At 44.1% G+C, this 16583-nt stretch overlaps 1 protein-coding gene across 1 annotated transcript in view; it reads left to right on the forward strand.

Moving 5' to 3' along the window:
• Positions 1-2560: 2560 nt before the first annotated feature.
• Positions 2561-16583, forward strand: part of SH3RF2 (SH3 domain containing ring finger 2) — a 110542-nt gene continuing 96519 nt past the window's right edge. Inside the window, exon 1 of the mRNA XM_049648542.1 lies at positions 2561-2953. Within this exon, the coding sequence (XP_049504499.1) occupies positions 2576-2953 (378 nt within the window). The 5' untranslated portion in view covers positions 2561-2575. The remainder of the gene's footprint in view (positions 2954-16583) is intronic.

Raw genomic sequence — 16583 nt, forward strand, 5'->3', positions numbered from 1 at the left:
AGGCCTCTTGGTCCCCTCTTAAGATTTTCCCATGGAGTTGTGGCTAAGTGCTTTCCGCATAGTAAAGAACTGTCATCCTTAAGTTGAGAGAGAAGATATAGTCTTAAAAAAAAACAAACACCAGTTTCTTCTCTCAGCTCTACCTAACTTACTGGGCAACTTCAAGGAATCTCTTGATCTCTGTGGGCATAGCTGTCTCACCTGCAAAAGCAGTTGATTGGTCAGTTTGGGTCATTATCTTTTGACTTCCTGCCATCTCAGATGAGGTTTAGCTCCCTTCAACCATCTCTCCTCCCCTTAAAGCTGTATCACCATATGACATGGTAGTAAAAAGCACAGAACACCTGTCTCTTGCTAGCTGTGACTCCTGGAATGAGTTATTTAACCTCTCTGTGTCTCAGTTTCCTCTTTTGCAAATGAGGGTAAAGAAGAGTATAGTGAATTACCAGGTTGCTAAAAGGATTAAATGAGTTAATACAGGTAAAGGTAGAACAGTGCTTAGTGAAGATAAGGGCTACTGTGGTGTTCAGTAATATTATTATTATTATTATGTACTTTATTGAATACCTCTGTGACTTTATTATTGGTAAATCAAGAAACAAAAATACAAGTATTGTGTGGTGCTGCGAAAAGATCCCAATAGGCACTGGCAGGGAGAGAGTCTGGAACCATTGCTTTTCCTTTTTCAAAGCCTTTCTGTGCATTGATTTTTCAAAGAGGTGTATGTACTACCATAACGCGATTTTTAAAAAAAAATTTATTTAAAGAGATTGAGCAAAAAGACCACTGAAGTCCATCTCACATCCACACATTCAAGTACTGACTCTGGTTTTTAAGGAGCAGTACTTTTTAGGTGACTGGCTTATCTTTGTTATAGCTGCCATTAATATGTTTGACCTTTTCAGCAAATCCTTATAAAGGTTTAAAATAAACACAATCACCCCGGCATGTTTATAACTGAGCTGTGTTTCAACTTCTTGGATAAGAGAGACAATGAGAAAAGTGAAAATATAAACTGTAAATACTTAGCCTTGGGGGCTGGCTTATATTTTGTCCCCTGCAATCTTTTCCCAGAAATCAACTCAGTTACATGAAGGAAGGATCAGTCAGCAGAGTGAAGTCAGAAATTGCTGCTAGCTGCCAGGCGGTGAAAGGGTTAACAAAGGCTGAGTAAGGCGATCCTTGAAATGAGTAAGACTCAGAGTTGTTAAAGTTTTCAAAGCGTGGCAGCCGCTCTTGGGGGAAAGGAAGCCAGTTGGAGGAAGCCTGGCCAAGCAGAGGATCAGAGGATTGTGCTGAGCTGCACACAGCTGGGGTTACAAGCTCAAGGTTAGTGGCCCCCCGCACGTCTCCCCAGAGCTGACATCTTTGGAGAGTTGTCTCAGGAGGGCACGGCGCCATCTCTCATCCCCGTAAGTCATGTCTGCTTCCCTTACTGGCGGGGCCACCCACCCTCCGGCCAAACCTCCTGGGCATTGTGCTCACCCAAAATTTGGCACTTGTGAGGGACAGGTGACCTCTTCCGGGGAGACTTATCTCAACTGGAGACTTCTTTTCAGACATTTAAAAGGAAATTGTTACTGGAGTAAGGATGTTTTCAGACCACACACGCACACCTGTATACACTGCTCTGTCTGGATTTTTGCAGGTTGTGACCACAATCCAGAATTCCTATCTGCTTCAGGTGGAACTGAGAACAATTGTCCAAGAAACTAAACAGGCTGTGTGACGTCGTCTTGTGGGTGGAATATCGTCTCTGAGGCTAGAATAATCAGGGAAGAAAGAAGGGAGGGAGGGAGGGAGAAAAAAAGGAAGAAAGGGAAGGAGGGAGTGAGAGAAGGAGAAAAAAAGAAAAAAAGCTTCCAAGCACCCTGGCCTGTACTTAAGGCAAACAATTTGAAAATGCGTTTCTAGTAAGAATTTTTCTTGTGCAGTGCTAGAACAAAATAATGGGGGAAGGTGCACTGTGAAGGAAATAATTCTACATCTGCAGGAGGTTCAGATAAACTTATCTACACAACTTGTCTGCATGTGCTGCAGATAACAGATAAAAGTAGGGGAAGAAGGAGGAATAGATAGCTTCACAGAAATTGTGTTCCATGGGGGTCTTGCTGTGGGAACTGAAATTGACTGTCTGCGGGTGGGGGGGGGGGGGAGAAGGACCCCCTTCGAGGCCGAGAAGGCTCTTCTGCAGGGCCGTTTTGTCTCTGCTCTTGTTTGCACGCCGCCAAGAGGCAATGAGTAAGTAGTCGGTCACCATGCTGAATGCTCCCGCAGATCCTTCAGCAGGCAGGAGTTGAGCCTTATACCTGCTAGCACTGAATCAGAATGAGTCATTTGAAACTTGGGTGCTGGAACAAAGTGCTTGCAAACTGCCTTATGAGACACTGCCTCCATGTAGGTGGGATATACCTCTCTGAGCAGTCACATTTTTTTTCCTCTCTTCCTTTCTCATTCAAACAGGCAGGAATTCTGAAGCTCCCGATAGGATAGACCCGGATCTGCCCCCTCAGCTCAGCTCACCCTACCATGCGGACTTTGCCCCTCCAGGTCAAGAGTGGAGTGTTAAAATAAAATGGATGATTTGACGTTACTTGATCTTCTGGAGTGTCCCGTGTGCTTTGAAAAGCTCGATGTCACGGCCAAAGTCCTCCCTTGCCAGCACACCTTCTGCAAACCATGTCTCCAGAGGATTTTCAAGGCCCACAAGGAGCTGAGGTGCCCGGAATGCAGGACCCTGGTGTTTTGCAGCATCGAGGCACTGCCGGCCAACCTGCTGCTCGTGCGTCTTCTAGACGGTGTGCGCTCGGGGCAGAGCTTGGGGAGAGGGGGCTCTTTCCGCAGGCCTGGTGTGCTGACCGCGCAGGACGGCAGGAGAGGCAAGAGTAACCCCAGAGCTCTACAGTCCAGCTCTTTCCGGCTGGTGCCTAATATCAGAATCCACATGGATGGGGTAAGAGAGATCTTATTTGTTCATTTCGTGTCCATTTGGAGGTTGGGTCTGTGTATACCAGCAGTTAGGGAACATCTTCCTTTCTTTAGTTACATTTCAAAGAGGTCTGCCAGTGATTCCCCAGAGGTAAGTTTCTGTGGGCAGTGGCCATTTTATGGAAACTCGGTGGAATCCTGAGCCTATCTAATCCATCCAGGAATTCTTAGAATTGTTAAAAGTCTCCCAGGTTGTCTCCCTTGTCTAGAAGGTAACAGTACAAAGAAAGCCTTCGTGATTATTCTTCATCTTTCACTTCTGCTGTTTGAAGCCAAACCAGAGGATGGGGAAAAGAGAGAAAACAAATCCAGCTGCTTTTTGCTTTTGAGATCTTGGAGGAGTTTGCAAATGTCAGGTTTTGTTTCAGTTCTACCCAACTCCCATCTTCCCACCCCAAGTCCTAAAGCGCTATTATGACAGTGCTCATTCATGATCCGTTCAAAGCTATTCTGATACTTGATGCCCAAAGACTGTGCAGGAGGAAAGCGTGTCTGTGGGTGGACTGACTGACAGGAAGGCTGGGCTGTGAAGTAGAACCCATGTGTACAGGAGCCCTACAGGTGTCTTCATTTACAAAATGAATCAAACATACATAAAATGCACCTGAAAGGCTGCCATAAAACCAAAGGACCCGGTAGTGGCACGCAGGAGATCACACTAATGCTTTTGGTGTCTGGATAATGCGAATCACTCTGGCCAACCATGCGAATGGATCCTGAGGACTGTGTCTGACCTGGCTGCAAACCTTTTGTGGGAGGCTGTGTTAAGGGCACATCTTGAGAGGATGATGCAGTCCTTGTGAGTCCAGCGAGATTTTGTGCACTGTCACCCCACGAAGTCATCATGTCAAAGTAGACACGGGAAGCTGTGACCTGGGTCGCTGGCATACTTAGAAAGTCAAGGCTGCATTCTGTGAAGTTCTTACCTAAAGCTAACTTCTTTAAAGATGACAGCAGAGTCTCTCAACTCCATTGTGAAGAGTAACAGTGGGTGGGAGGGTCTTCTGCGCATTCCTTTCCGCACAGCAGAATAGGCTTATGATGTGCATTCAGGACACTTTTCTAAACTATTCCTTCCAGGGGCTCACCCCTCTTTCCGGTCACTGCACCTCCAAGTTGCCCATGCAGCAAGGGAAAGTGGAAACAGTCAAAAAGGAGAGCAGGAAGACGTGGGCATTGGTGTGAGTTCTTCACTTCAGACTTTTTATTGCCATTGTGCTTGTATGTGTGACCACATTCCAGAAGAGGGCTTGGCGCCCTCCTTTCAGGCTTCCCATTAGCCCAAGGTCTAGTCATCAATCAGAATCCACACGTCTGGAGAAGGCAGGGTGGGGGTAGGGCAGCAAACTTATCTCAAGTGTCTTGTTTGTAGAGAGTAGGGCTCTATCTGGGGTCAGCAAATCCCCCTGTGAATTCCTAAGACCCAGCAGCCTGTTTCCTCCCCGACCCAGCAAAGTCTGACTTGCCTCCCGGTGGAGTATCATCACTCACTAAGAAAGCATTGCCAGACCGGCAGGAGGCAAGTCTCTATCATCTTCATATATTTTCATTCATGTTTTCATCTTTTTCGATGTGGCTATGTTGCTAAGAAAAGGTGCAGCAAATGTATCCCCAGCTACCAAGTTTTTGAACACAGAAGATTCCCAGGCCCCTCCTAGCATAGGGAGCTGTGTGATTGAGAGCTGATAATATGTAAGAGACAGCTGGTAAGATACTGCATGTCCCTGGAACTCTTTCACAAGGACTTGTAACATCAGACGAAGGTGCCAGTGACGGGGTTGTGCCCATCATCCAAGCTGCACCGGACCAAGTCCTGTCGTGAGGCTGAAACACAGAAGAAGGCTGTTGAAGGCTACTGCTTTCAGGCAGGCCCTGGGTTGGTAAAGATGTTTCTGCAAGAGAGCGGTGCTGGCAGCCTCCCTCAGCCACCCCCGTTCCCTTCATTTTCCAAGCCATCCTTACTTGAAGTGGTTCATCTCCTCCCTTTTGCCTCTCTCACCGGGACTATGAACAAACCCATTCCTGGATGTAAATATGGCTGTCATTCTGCAACCTGTCTCTGCTTCCACGAATGTAGCTATCTTTCCCGTAAGGGCAAAAGCAGGCATGCACCCCTCAGTTCAGAGAATTGAGTATTGTCTGGGACGCTGCAGTGCCCTGAGAGTCAGAGGAGGCACTCGTATCCTCGGTCTAATCCTTACCAAGTTACTTACCCTCCCTGCCTCCTCAGTTTACCCAATTTAGTCAACAGCTAATAATACTTGCTACCCACCTTCCTCTGGGATGGTGTGAAAATTATCTTTGCAACATACTCTTATTGCCTTAGAAAACATATGCCGTGTGAATGCAAAGCATCATCATTATCATTAATTTAAACCTGCTGTATGACTTTGGACAAGCCACTTAAGTTTGCTGGGTCTCAATTTAAAATTCTATAAAATAGGAAAATGTATTGTAAAAACAGAGAGCCATTGTGAGGCTTAACTAATTGGTGTTTACCTAGCACTTTGGGATCCTCAGATGAAAGGCATTTGGAAGATCATTATCATAGTAAACATTATTATTGACTGTTTATTGTGCCCTGTCGTGCATGAGGAATTCTACAAAACGCAGAAGGAGTGATAGCCCTTGCAGGAGAGTGTAATAGGTATTATTACTGAACTTGAGTCTGTGATGAGTCCAGCCCAGGATAATACTAAGTATAAAGTACTGCCCTAAGAGGACATAAATAACCTGTTGTCCCAGGGTACCATTTTGTAAAACACCTCTTCCAGAGAACCCAATGTTAACCTGGCCCTCTGAAAGAGTTCATTTAACCTCCTGCCTGTGAGTTTGTTAAGCCCGAAGACTGTTGTGCTCACCTAGGCTCATCTAATAAACGGGCTCATCGAGAATTTTTTCTTGGCTCAAAGAGGCCGGGTGCTCCCTGTGCCAGCCAGCATGCCAGGGTGGAGCCAACAGTCACACCTCATGGTGCCAGCCCAAGAGAGAAAAAATAGTCCATTGTGCCTACCTGCCTGAAACCCTCCCAAGCCTACTGGGTAAAAAGAAAGCTTGGGAAATGGCTGTAGATTTCTACAGCGTGCAATTATTTCAAACCAACAGGTGAGATCGAAAGACTCTTGGACGGCCCCTGGCTGTGCAAATCCCACAGGTTCTTACTCCTTCCCTTACAGCAGTCAAGCCAAAGGATTTTGGCAAGTCTTCCAGAAGATTACAGGCTCCTGAATAATTGATCTCTTCTCCTCGCTGTGTTAATTTTTAGAAATATTTCTGAATTAAGACAGGCAGTAAAGCAGCGAAGCTTGCGAACTTAGGTTTGAAAAATAGCAGAATTCAAATCCTGCTTGTGCTGCTCAGTTGTTGTATACTGTGGGTGAGTCACTTAAACTTGAGGGCCTCCAAGTCCCGATCTGTGAATTGGAGGTAACAGTAGTACCTACTTCAGAGGGTTGTTGCAAGAAAGAAATGAAATGATTCATGCCAATTAGCTCTCAGCACAGGGACTGGCTCATAATAAGTGCTCAGTAAATGTTGTTGTTGTTATTGAAGTGACTTAATATTTTTTACTCTAAATGGCACATCCTCTTTCACTGGCTTGTTAATGGAGTGTCATCCAAAGATGGCCCTTGGTACCCTGATTTCCAGCCTGTTTGATTTTTCTCCAAATGACCTATGGCTGTGATTCAGATGTGTGATTCTCCCCAACTTGTGCTGGCTCGGCAGCACATTTCCAAGACTCTAAAGGAGGCAGGAACTGATTCAAGAAGGTAACTTGCTAGCAAACTTCACTTCCCCAAATAACAAGCTCAAATGAACACATGTGCAGGGCAAGAACCTTCCACTTCCCGGCATCTCCGACTTCTTCATTAACTTCTCTCTCTCTTTTTTATTCTCCTGTCTCTTTATCCCCAACACAAATGTTGCTGCCCCAGGTCTTGCAAGGCCGGACTTTCTCCCTTCTTTGTTACACATCATGCCAACCACATACATTTCTGTCTCACTTGCCCCAGCTCAGCGAGAACACACCTGCCACCTCCAGCACACAGACCAGGTGACTGTGTCCTGGAAACCTTTTCAGCTGGTGTTGCAAGCCCCCGAGGGGGTGGGGAATCAGGTCAGAAAACACATGAGGGAATTGAGGCTGAGTAGAAACCAGAAGGCATCCAAGTCCTTTCCTGGGTCTCAGCTGCTGTGTCCTGTGACGCAGACAGTGCTTTCTGCTGAGTTTGCAAGGGGAGTGAGACTGTCTGAAGCCCCTGAAAACAGCAAGCAGATGCCACCTGGGTCAGCCAGGACCACATGTGACAGGTGGAGGAACACATAAAGGCAGGAGCTGAGGTTGAGAAGTCAGAAGACCCAGATGGTTCTCCACCTTCACACACATTTTGCAAATCTTTCAAAAAACCATATGGCACCAAATTGGCTCTGCCCTCAACCTCTCTCTGTGTACCTCCTTCCGAGTCACAATCCCTTCCCTTTTATTGCTTACCATAATGTTAAGGATATGTCGTCAGATGGAGCTGGGTTTGTGCTGGGATTCAATTATTTGCCTTAGGCAGGGTCACTTAACCTCTCTTACCCTCAGTTTCCATATTTGTACGGTGGAGATAATAATGGCATGCATATATCATCAGGCTCTTGTAAGATTAAAATGAGATAATGTATGTAAAAAGCTTAGCACAGATGCCTGGCACATCACAGATGCTAATAAATGTTAGCAACAGAAAATAACAAAACAATAACTGTAAAGGAGACAGTCTGCTGGCATGGGATCTGGAGTTCTTTGCACTCACACTTAAACATGCATGAAGCAAAAGGGAGAGCAAAAGGAAAGGGAGTTTTCAAAAAGACAGAACTACAGTGATGGAAAATAATTCTCAGTGGTTGGCAGAGGTTATGGTGTGAGAGAGGATGTGACTATAAAGGGATAGCACAAGAGAGTTTGGTTGGGTGAGGGAACCGTTGTGTACCCAGACAGCAGTGGCAGCTATAGGAGTCTATATATCTGTTAAAATTCATAGGCATATATACCAGGAGAAAAAAAAGTCTGTTTTGCTGCCTAATGATGTTTAAAATATTTTTCAAAACAGAAAGGGAGCTAGCTCTTGTACACTTCTTTTAGTCTCTGCCTGACTTCACCTAGCCCACTCTGATTTCCTTTCATCTCTTTATATATTGGGCTAGTGCTGGTTTTGAGAAGGACTTTGCCATCATTTGAATGATCAGGAAAATTCCTGCCGGTGGGCTTCTCTGTGTTTCAGTGAGCCATTCTATTACCTCTTTCAGGTTTTCTTATCAGTTAAAGCTGTTTGGCCCAAGCGTGGACAAACCCAACAGCTCAGTCCCCACAGGATGGCCCGAGCAGAGGGGTGGGGCAGCTCTCCTTATGCAACCTCAATTATGCACCTCACCTAAGGGATTAGCCAATGCCTATTTTTCTGTTGTTTTCCTTTCCTCTTAGGAAAGGTTGCCTGCCCACATGTCCCTTCATAGGATAAAGAGAGATTATGAGCACAGAGAGTGCTTATTCAGCCCTTTTACTCACAAAAAGCATCCTCATCTGTCCCATTCCAGATGCCACTACATAGCTTTAGGCTTACGTCGGACCAGCTCAAATACAGCTCTTCTCGATTTCCTTGTCTTCTCTCTTTCTCATTAAAAAAAAAAAAAAATCATGCATATATATTAGAGAAGTCTTTCATAAGGTATATTCTGCAAACTACGAAGGGATGTTCCACAGAGCTCCAGGGTCAAACAAACCTAAGCTTAAAACATAGCCGAACATTGTTTCTATGCGACAACACTTCTCAGAATTTTTAGCAAGCTAATGAATTGTGAGTCTCTAAGTGGTAAATTACAGTAAGAAATGCTCCCCAGATTTCTGTGGTAGTGGCATGCCCCTCTCCTCCCTTTTATTACTACCTTGGATAATATTGATTGTCCATGCAACAAATTTTAGAAAATGTCTCATATTAATGCAAAGGCAGCTGAGCCCCCAAAGAGAACCCCTATGGCAGTTAGGACTACTAACTCTTTCCAAGAAGAGTTTTAGGCAAGTCCTTGCCATTAGAAGATATTTTAGGAGTGCTATTTAAAACTCACCATCACCACCTTCTATACTGTTTATTTAGCTCCTATTGATGTCCAGCTATAAGTACTATGGGAACACAGCAAAGTCAAGATTCTCACCTTCCCAGTGCTTACTCTCTAGGTGTAAAACAAACTAGTCTGTATACATGTAAATACGCTTACGTATACATGTACACACATATATATCCCCGATTTAATGATATTACCCATTAGAAGATACGTTATCATTTTAGTTATATCTCCTAAGGGAAAACGGAAACAGTACCATGTTAGATGTTCATTTTAAGATACATCCAATTTTAGAAATGTTAAGATATGAAAAAAGGAGTGTCTTACTGTCTGATTTCATTTATATAAAATTCTAGAAATGGCAAAACTATCAACTATAGTGATTTGGGGGACGATGCAGATGTTTTGTATGATGGTGTATAGGTTTGTCTAAATTCATCAAACTGTACTTAAAAAAGAGTGCATTTTTTTTTCTGTATAAATTATAATCCAGTAAAGTCAATTAAGATACAGGAGTCTTAGACTCAAGAAATGATGGTTTTTGAAAACGTCAGGCAGTGAGGTGGTTCATTCTGAAGGAAATGAAGTTTAGCCAATAAAAAGAATCTTCCTAGGAAAAAAATAGGTGTTTTAATCATCAAGAAAAACATGGCCAAGGGGTGAAAAGGCAGCATCTGTTCTGCGCATGTGGGTACTAGGAAAGGCAGGACGGGACAGGGATATCTCAAATAGAATCAAAGTTGGAGGAGAGAGAGAAGGAAACAGATGGAGAAGAGACCAGGTGAGTGGATCCCTAGCCTCAAACCACTACTGAGAAGACACATGTCGGGGACTCTGTACTAGTCTCCCCGCAGCCACACCGGTTCCATGTCATTTCACAGCCTATGGGCTGTATCTGCCTAATGGATTCAGTGCAGCTGGACAATGCTCCAAGGGGACGGCTGAGCTTACTGGCCAAGTGAGGAGCAGCCTCCACTTCACTGATAGAGACAAAGCCATTTTTTTCCCGTAGACATGTTTGGGGTACCCGATACCCCTATCAGGTAGGAATGCCAGCCAGCGCGTACAAAGGAAGTGGTAGAACACAGGCAAGGAAAGACAGACAAGCCCATTTGTCATGAGCAGCTTCCTGCAACTTGGGTCTTTGTCAGCCCCAGGGTCAAACAACTCCAGATCCCCACGCTCAGAGGCCAGGACATTTAACAGACTGCTCCTAAGTGCCTGCTCTGTACCAGGCTCAGTCTTGAAAGCTCACACCATCGAAACCTCATACCGGAGGTGCTCATGGACTCAGACCGCAGGACTCAAATAGTAGCTGAGTTCCCCTCCCATCTCTGTCACTGCTCCAGTCTTTCACGCAAGGGACAAGGAGAACGAGCGACTTGTTTTATGTCTCCATACTGTGCTCAGAGCACCCAGCCTACAGCCTGACCCATATTAGGAACCCCCGGATATTTTGTGGATGAGTGAATAAATAAATACATTCACGTCTATGGTAGAGCTCATGAAATCACGAAATAACTCCTAATGATGCAGAAATGAATTCTTCATGGATCAAGCCATTAGAGAGCTATGTGAGGAATGAGCAGCACATTATATTAGGCGTAAAGTCATGCAGTGACTGAAACCTTGTAGAGGTGAATCACTTCATGAAATACCTTTTTGGGTGACAGACAGCACTGTCCAGAAAACAGTGTCCAAGTTTAAAACCACTTGGCTCATGAATTGCTAACCCTGAGAACATAGGAAATGCCACTCCACGTATGGCTAAACTTTCATGTCAGATATCACAAATTTTATGTGCTCCTTTGATCTTGGGAGAAACGTTATCTGGAGTTCATTGACACTGAGTCACAGAGATACCAGTGACAGAAAGGCAGAGCCTCTAAAAGACTTTGCCACTGGAGTTATGACCTGAATTGACCTGGCCCCCAATATGAAGGGAAGGCAGCATTTCAAGTAGGAACATGGCCCTTGTACCTTTCATGCTGCTAAACCTACATCGTGTATATATGAAACATGCATAAGATTTACCATTTCCGTCATTTTAGGTGTGCTACCATTAATACATTGATAATTAATACATTATTGTGCAACCGTTGCCACTGTTGGTCTCCAGAAGTCGTTCATCATTCTTTACTGAAATGTACCGATTAAGTGGTAACTCTACATTGCCCTCAGTACATATTTATGTATTTTTTTTTTCAACTTCTTTCTCAGGACACCTGGGTGGCTCAGTTGGTTAAGCATCCGACTCTTGGTTTTGGCTCAGGTCGTGATCTCACAGTTTATGAGGTTGAGCCCTGCATGGGGCTGTGCGCTGACAGCACAGAGCCTGCTTGGGATTCTCTCTCCCTCTCCTTCTCTCTCTCAAAATAAATAAATAAACTTAAAAAAAAAAAAAAACTTCTTTGCAAGTAAGAGAAATAGGCATTTTAGTATCATTTTTAAAATATGTATTTCAATTTTCTGTTGCTTCTGACCTTAGTCTTCCAATAAAATAAGTAAATAAGACAGTGCTGTGATTCAGGACAACGGCTCTCTACTCATGTACTGGCTGTGTGCTTCTGGACAAGTTACTTAGTGACTCCAGGCATCGTTGCTATAAAACAGAAACAGTCAGCTCACCTCACAGGGTTATTGGGAGGATTTAACAAGGTGATATCTATAATGTGCTTAGCCAGGGTCTGGACAAAGAAAGGTTCTAGTAAAGGTTAACTATCCGCTTGCACTCTCTTTTAAAGCACTACCACACTTCCTGCATTTGGACTGCTTTTTTACTGCATGTAAACACAGAGCAACAGCAATCAGGGAATCACTTGGAGGATAAATCAAGATCCTTCGTGTAAAGTTCTTAGCACAGGACATGACACATGGTAAACCCAGTGACAGTGAATATGAGGAACTGTTGTTACTGTTTCCCATTCATTCAACAGACACGTACGGAATGCTTTTATGAATACGACTCTTGGCTGGGCTCTAGTGATGAACAGAAATAAATAAGATATGATCCTTGTCCTCAAAGAACTTAAGATCTTTTGAGAGAGCTATGCAAAGTAATCATTGTGATGCAGTTAATAAATCTTAAAGGACTTATTATGGGTCAGACACTCGGTGAAGCATTTTGACTTAACAGAATCTCACTCTGTTCGCTATCTATAAGGCAGTGAGATGGGTGCTACTGTTGTCTCTATTTTCTCATAAGAGATCTGTGCTCAGTACAAGTTCGTGTAAGACAAAAAAAAAGGGTAGAAAATGGTTACAGATAAAAATTTACAGCATCCTCTCTTTGGTTTGGGGGCAGTTATGGAGGTTGCAGATGGTCTAATCCTAAGTGCCCAAGCATTTACAGAAACCCATGACACTGAGGATTACAACCCTCAGAATAAGTGAGAGGCACATACACTGGGTGGTGAGTTCCGGCGTCACAGTCCTGATGCTGCTGGTTTTGGAAAATGGGCCTGTCAGCCATCATTCACAGACACAGCATAGAAAGCCAAGAGAAGCGGTGGGAGAACGTGGACTATTCACCATTACCCTTCCCCGAAAGGCTAATGGGAGAACTTTAGCCTGGAGATCAGGAGAAATAAGGCACATACTCCTGGGGTGCCTGAAACAGATCACCCAAGGTCAGGGCTTCAGCCAAACTACCAGTGTTAGAGAAGACAAGAATGAAACTGTCTGGCAGTCAGGAAACCTGGCCCATGTGTCCACTGCAGCCCATCCTTAGGTCTCAGTGTAGCTGGCCATAGGTTGCTCCTCAAGTCCCCAGAGTCCCCAGTGCTGTCGTCCCCTGGCCTCCACAGCACGCATCAGACTATATGGCGTTTTCCACTCACTTCTCTTTCCTACTGGACCATAAGCCCCATGTGGTTAAGGAGGTATGTTGTCTCCTCTGTAGCTCGCACAGTGCATGAAATGCAAACAGCATTCAGTAAGTATTTAATTACTGAATGATACTGCTTGCCATGTTGCAAGAAACTGCAATTAGATTCGGCAGCTTCGTGGCTGAGGAGCTCCTGGTGTCTTCCCCTGAGGCTAGAGGAGAGGGGATATACCAGCCATTTTGTCCCCAGGATCCTCTCCAGCCCCTGACTCATTGACAAGGGTGTTTCTTGATGTCAAGCCAGGTGTGTTAGGAATGGCACATAGGTGCTTTCAGGGGTTTCAGAGGTAATTGGGAGGTGAAAAAAGAAGTCCAGCCAGGATGGAGCCAGGTAGGAACACCAACGGAAGGATGTGCCACAAACCTCTGAGCAAGTTGCCCTGGTTTTACAGAATTAAAGATGATATTGGTGCATATAGTATTTTAACTGGTTGCCAAGGCAATGCAGCAGAATCAGTGGGCATGGGGCAGGAATAGAACTCTGCAGAGCTGTGTTCAGGAGGGATGTTTGTGATATTAACAAGCTGCGTGGAGCTGAGAAAGGCAAGGCTGCAATAAATCTTATCTGGGACGTTTGCTTAATAAACAAGAATGGCAGAGAAAAGGAGGGGCAGAGGAGAAATCTTCCCTTGCTGGCTCTCTGGAGAAGCAGGAAAGACAGTCTTCTGGATTTCAAATTTCTCCTTGGACTGGTAAATTCCCATAGATGAGGAAAATCCAAGTAGATTGGTTCCATGCAATTGGTTCCATGGGAGGGGGAATACGGTGATTGAAGAATGGAAGGAGATAGCCATGTTCTCTTCCTCTTGAGAGATCCTAAAAGGATCCAGGATCCAGGAGCCTGCATTTTAACAGAAAGAACATGTCCCATCCCCTCCTTTGGTATTAGAGAATTTCTGATTAAATATCTTTTTATTGTTTTATTTTTGTTTTCTGAAGATTTTGAAACACTAGGATTTTTTTTTTCATTATCGTAAAACATGTTCTGGGTTTCCTAACTTGGCCATTCTAGCTGCTATCCCACGGCCTAGTGAATCCAGCAGACTTCATCGTGTGGAGTGACTATCCTGATTGCTTGGGCAAGGAGTGATGGAGCAGGGAGGAGAGAAGCCAGAGAGGAGGTGGAAATAGATATTAGCGCCTTAATAACAACATCCATCACATCATTTACACCATGTGCCAGACACTGTGCGAAATAAACATGGTTTTCCTTGAATCCTCCTAACAACCCATGCAAGTCAGTGGTATTTTCCCACTTAATAGATGAGGAAACTGTTAGGAAGTGTAAGAAACAGGATATGAACCAGGTCTGCCTGCATCCAAGGACTGGGCTCTTAACCAGATCAGTCCAGGTGACCAAGACTGGTTGCCCAAGTATGGCTGTTCCCTTGGAGCTCCACACAGCTTTGCACTCGCTACCACAGCTGGTTGGCACCTGTTGGCACCAAAAGTACCATTCTAATGTTGCTGATAAGCTTTCAGAGCATGATGTAATCTGTGGCCAACCCAGTTCCACGTTAATGATATGCTGTGTCTTAACTGGGTGCTGCTTGGTCAGAAATTTAAGGTTTTAAGTGGTAGATATGAGTTAAGGTGAACAGAGACGGAAATGAGAGGGAGGGAATGGAGTCAGAGAAAAGAGGAGGGTAGAGAAGAGAAAGGCAGAAAAGTTTGCATCTGTGATCTACACTGGGGCAACAAAAACCAACGAGGGAGAAGGAGAAAAGGAAGGAAAGGTGATCAAGGGACCACATGCACAAGGGCAGAATACTTGGAGAGATATGTTATCAGGAGTTAGGACAAGCTCTGATCCAGAACCGGTCTGCTTTGCCTAGAAATGCAAACAGAGTCAGAACAAATATTTATGCTCTGTTCCTTTTGGAAACCTGTCATCTGGATTGGCAAAATGGTCCTAGGTGGGGACAAATTGAGCCTGAAATTCAGGAAAGTCAGCTTCTAATCCTGCCTTAGCTGAAAACCAACCATGTGACATGAAATGTACCTGAGCGCTTAACGTGTGAGCAATTACTGTACTTACAGGAAAAGTCCCAGATTCTTTAAATCTCAAGATTCTAGCGTCTCAAATTTAAAACTTATCCTTTTTATATTTTACAGATTATACAAACGATACACAAGAATCAGAATTTAAAGAAATAAAATATAAAGGTTTTCAGAAAAATAGGTACCGTTTTTGAGGTACTGTCTTCAAGGGACTGTGCTAAATACTTTACCTGCAAAGGCTTTTAAATCCACAGAGCAACAGATAAGGAAACTGAGGCTCAGAAATACTGAGTAGCTTGCCCACAGTTACTCACATAGATTAAGTGCACGCCCACATTCTTGACCACTCTTGACATTATACTGGTTAATCGTGCAGCAACAGTAACTCTCCCTCTCTTGCGCGAGTATATCTAGAACATACTTCTGTAACTTATTAACGTGGCTTTTATAAGTTTCTCCAAGTCATGTTACCTTTGTAAATGTTGTCACTCTAGAACTACATAGTACCAACCACATGTACAAGGATTGAGTGAGCCCTCTGATTCCTTTAATATTCTAAAATCACATGCCTGAAAGAGATCTTAAAAGTCCTCCGAGCCAACCATTTCTCCTATGCTTCAGTCCTCTCTTGGACTTCCCACATAACCGGTGCATTTAAACCTCCACTATGGGAGAGTTTTCTGTGCCTGAACCCACTCTTATTACCCCAACCTCTAGGCAGCAGTATTAGAAAAGTCTTCCTGCAATTGAGTCAACAAGACACAGCTATCCTTTCTTTGGATGGGGGGACCAAAGGTCATTGAAGGCAACTTAGAAAATGTGCATTTTATTCTTATGTCTTATTTTCTCCAGGCTGAAGTACTTCACTTAGTTCACCTGGTGAGCAGGTTTTAAGTCACCTGGTGAGCTGGTCTTAACCCAGGGGGTAAGATCCAAGAAGAGGATCAGGGGCTATGAAGTCATAATAGTTGATTGAAAATCCCAGCTCTACCTCTTGTTAGTTGTGTGACCTTGTGCAAGTCATTTAATCCCCCTTAGCCCTGATCTCTTCCTCTGAAAATGGGGTAACAGTACCTGCCATATGCGTTCGTTCTGAAGATTAAATGAGATAGTACATGTGACACATTCAAGGACTGATCCATAAATGCATACTTAAGACATGTTAATAATTTTTATTATTCTTCACTATTATTATTGCCAGTCTCTCTGCATCGGGACCCATCTTATTTCACGGAGGGCACCTGCTCCAGAGTCCAGTTGCTGTCTGTTTAAACTGCCCACAAAGAAACGTAACAGAGTTTCGTCCTATGAAAGATCTCCAAATTAACTCCACACTAGCTTTCAGGTAGCTTCAGGAACAACTGCCACACTCCTCAAGAGTCTCTCTTGGGATTTCTTCCTGGTAGAGAGCCTCTAGCTATAACAAGCCTTGCTACAACAACAGTATTATAGGAACGTTACTCTTAAAAACACCGTAGAAAATACCTTTTTCATCATGCTCTAAGTTGTGGAGGGCACATTTAACCTTTCTGTGGTGCATGGTAGGTTACTGGTATAAAATAAACTCAATAAAAGGAAGAAATTGTGCACTGAAATAATAATACCA

The sequence above is a fragment of the Panthera uncia genome (genome assembly GCF_023721935.1).
Source record: "Panthera uncia isolate 11264 chromosome A1 unlocalized genomic scaffold, Puncia_PCG_1.0 HiC_scaffold_17, whole genome shotgun sequence".
Lineage (NCBI taxonomy): Eukaryota > Metazoa > Chordata > Mammalia > Carnivora > Felidae > Panthera > Panthera uncia.